The following is an 885-nucleotide window of genomic DNA, read 5'->3' on the forward strand; positions in this document are numbered from 1 at the left end:
AAATTATAGGTAATAATGATTCAGTGTAAAAAGTTGATTTACTTTTCTTATTTTTACAAAACACATGCCTGGTTACCTCAGACAAACCACACATAAAGAAAATTCATAGTATAAAAAAGGCTTAGTGTGTGTTTCGCATTTATGAATATTTTCACATAAACACATCTGATATTCTTATGCACTCTTGGATATGATTTTAAGCTACTGTGTATATGTGATGGCACAGTTACTAAGTTTTAAGCAATAAGTTTAAGTGGACTCAATTTGATTGCAGAGTTATCGTCGGTAAGTAGAACAAATCTTTATGGTGATATTCTTTACATTCTTTGCCATAAAAAATGTAGATATATAACGCTAGAAATATTAACAATGATTCAGCGATTTTTTACAATACGCAAGAGTGGGAAAAAAACATCATTTAATGATGTTCATCTGTTGTTACCTTTCCGCATCCAATATCTAACATCCTCTGAGCTACATTATAAGAAACATTTCCACTTCAGGTTTGCGGTTCTCTGAAAACTCCCACGAAGAGGATGTTATCTATCATCTTATCGTGAATGAAGAAGAGGAAGGGCCGATTACAGACGAAAGTCAGCTGCCTGGCCACAAGCGCCGTTCCTGCCGAGGCTTCAGCGCCTGCCTCGTCCACTTCCATCACCGCCTTATGGACGCCGTTGGTAATCCTCAGACCCCCGACAGGAGAGAAGGTCGTTAGGTTGGCCGCCGGGGAGAACAGGTCGCGGAGACCGAGGCGAGTCAGAGCCTGCGGAAGAGAAGGGGAAGGCTAAGGGAGGCGTCTAGCTGGCAGTCGGAAGCTCCTCATTGCTTGTTCATCTCGTCTCCATGTTTTAAGCGTAGACACTATGTGCGCGCGCACTCGCA

General features: G+C 41.8%; 1 protein-coding gene across 1 annotated transcript in view; it reads right to left on the reverse strand.

Annotated features, from left to right (window-relative positions):
* Positions 1–310: 310 nt before the first annotated feature.
* The window catches only part of LOC119586552 (leukocyte elastase inhibitor A-like), a 3,171-nt gene continuing 2,596 nt past the window's right edge, over positions 311–885 (reverse strand). Inside the window, exon 5 of the mRNA XM_037935310.1 lies at positions 311–766. Coding sequence (XP_037791238.1) covers positions 500–766 — 267 coding nt within the window. The 3' untranslated portion in view covers positions 311–499. The remainder of the gene's footprint in view (positions 767–885) is intronic.

This window comes from Penaeus monodon, chromosome 21 (assembly GCF_015228065.2).
Source record: "Penaeus monodon isolate SGIC_2016 chromosome 21, NSTDA_Pmon_1, whole genome shotgun sequence".
NCBI lineage: Eukaryota > Metazoa > Arthropoda > Malacostraca > Decapoda > Penaeidae > Penaeus > Penaeus monodon.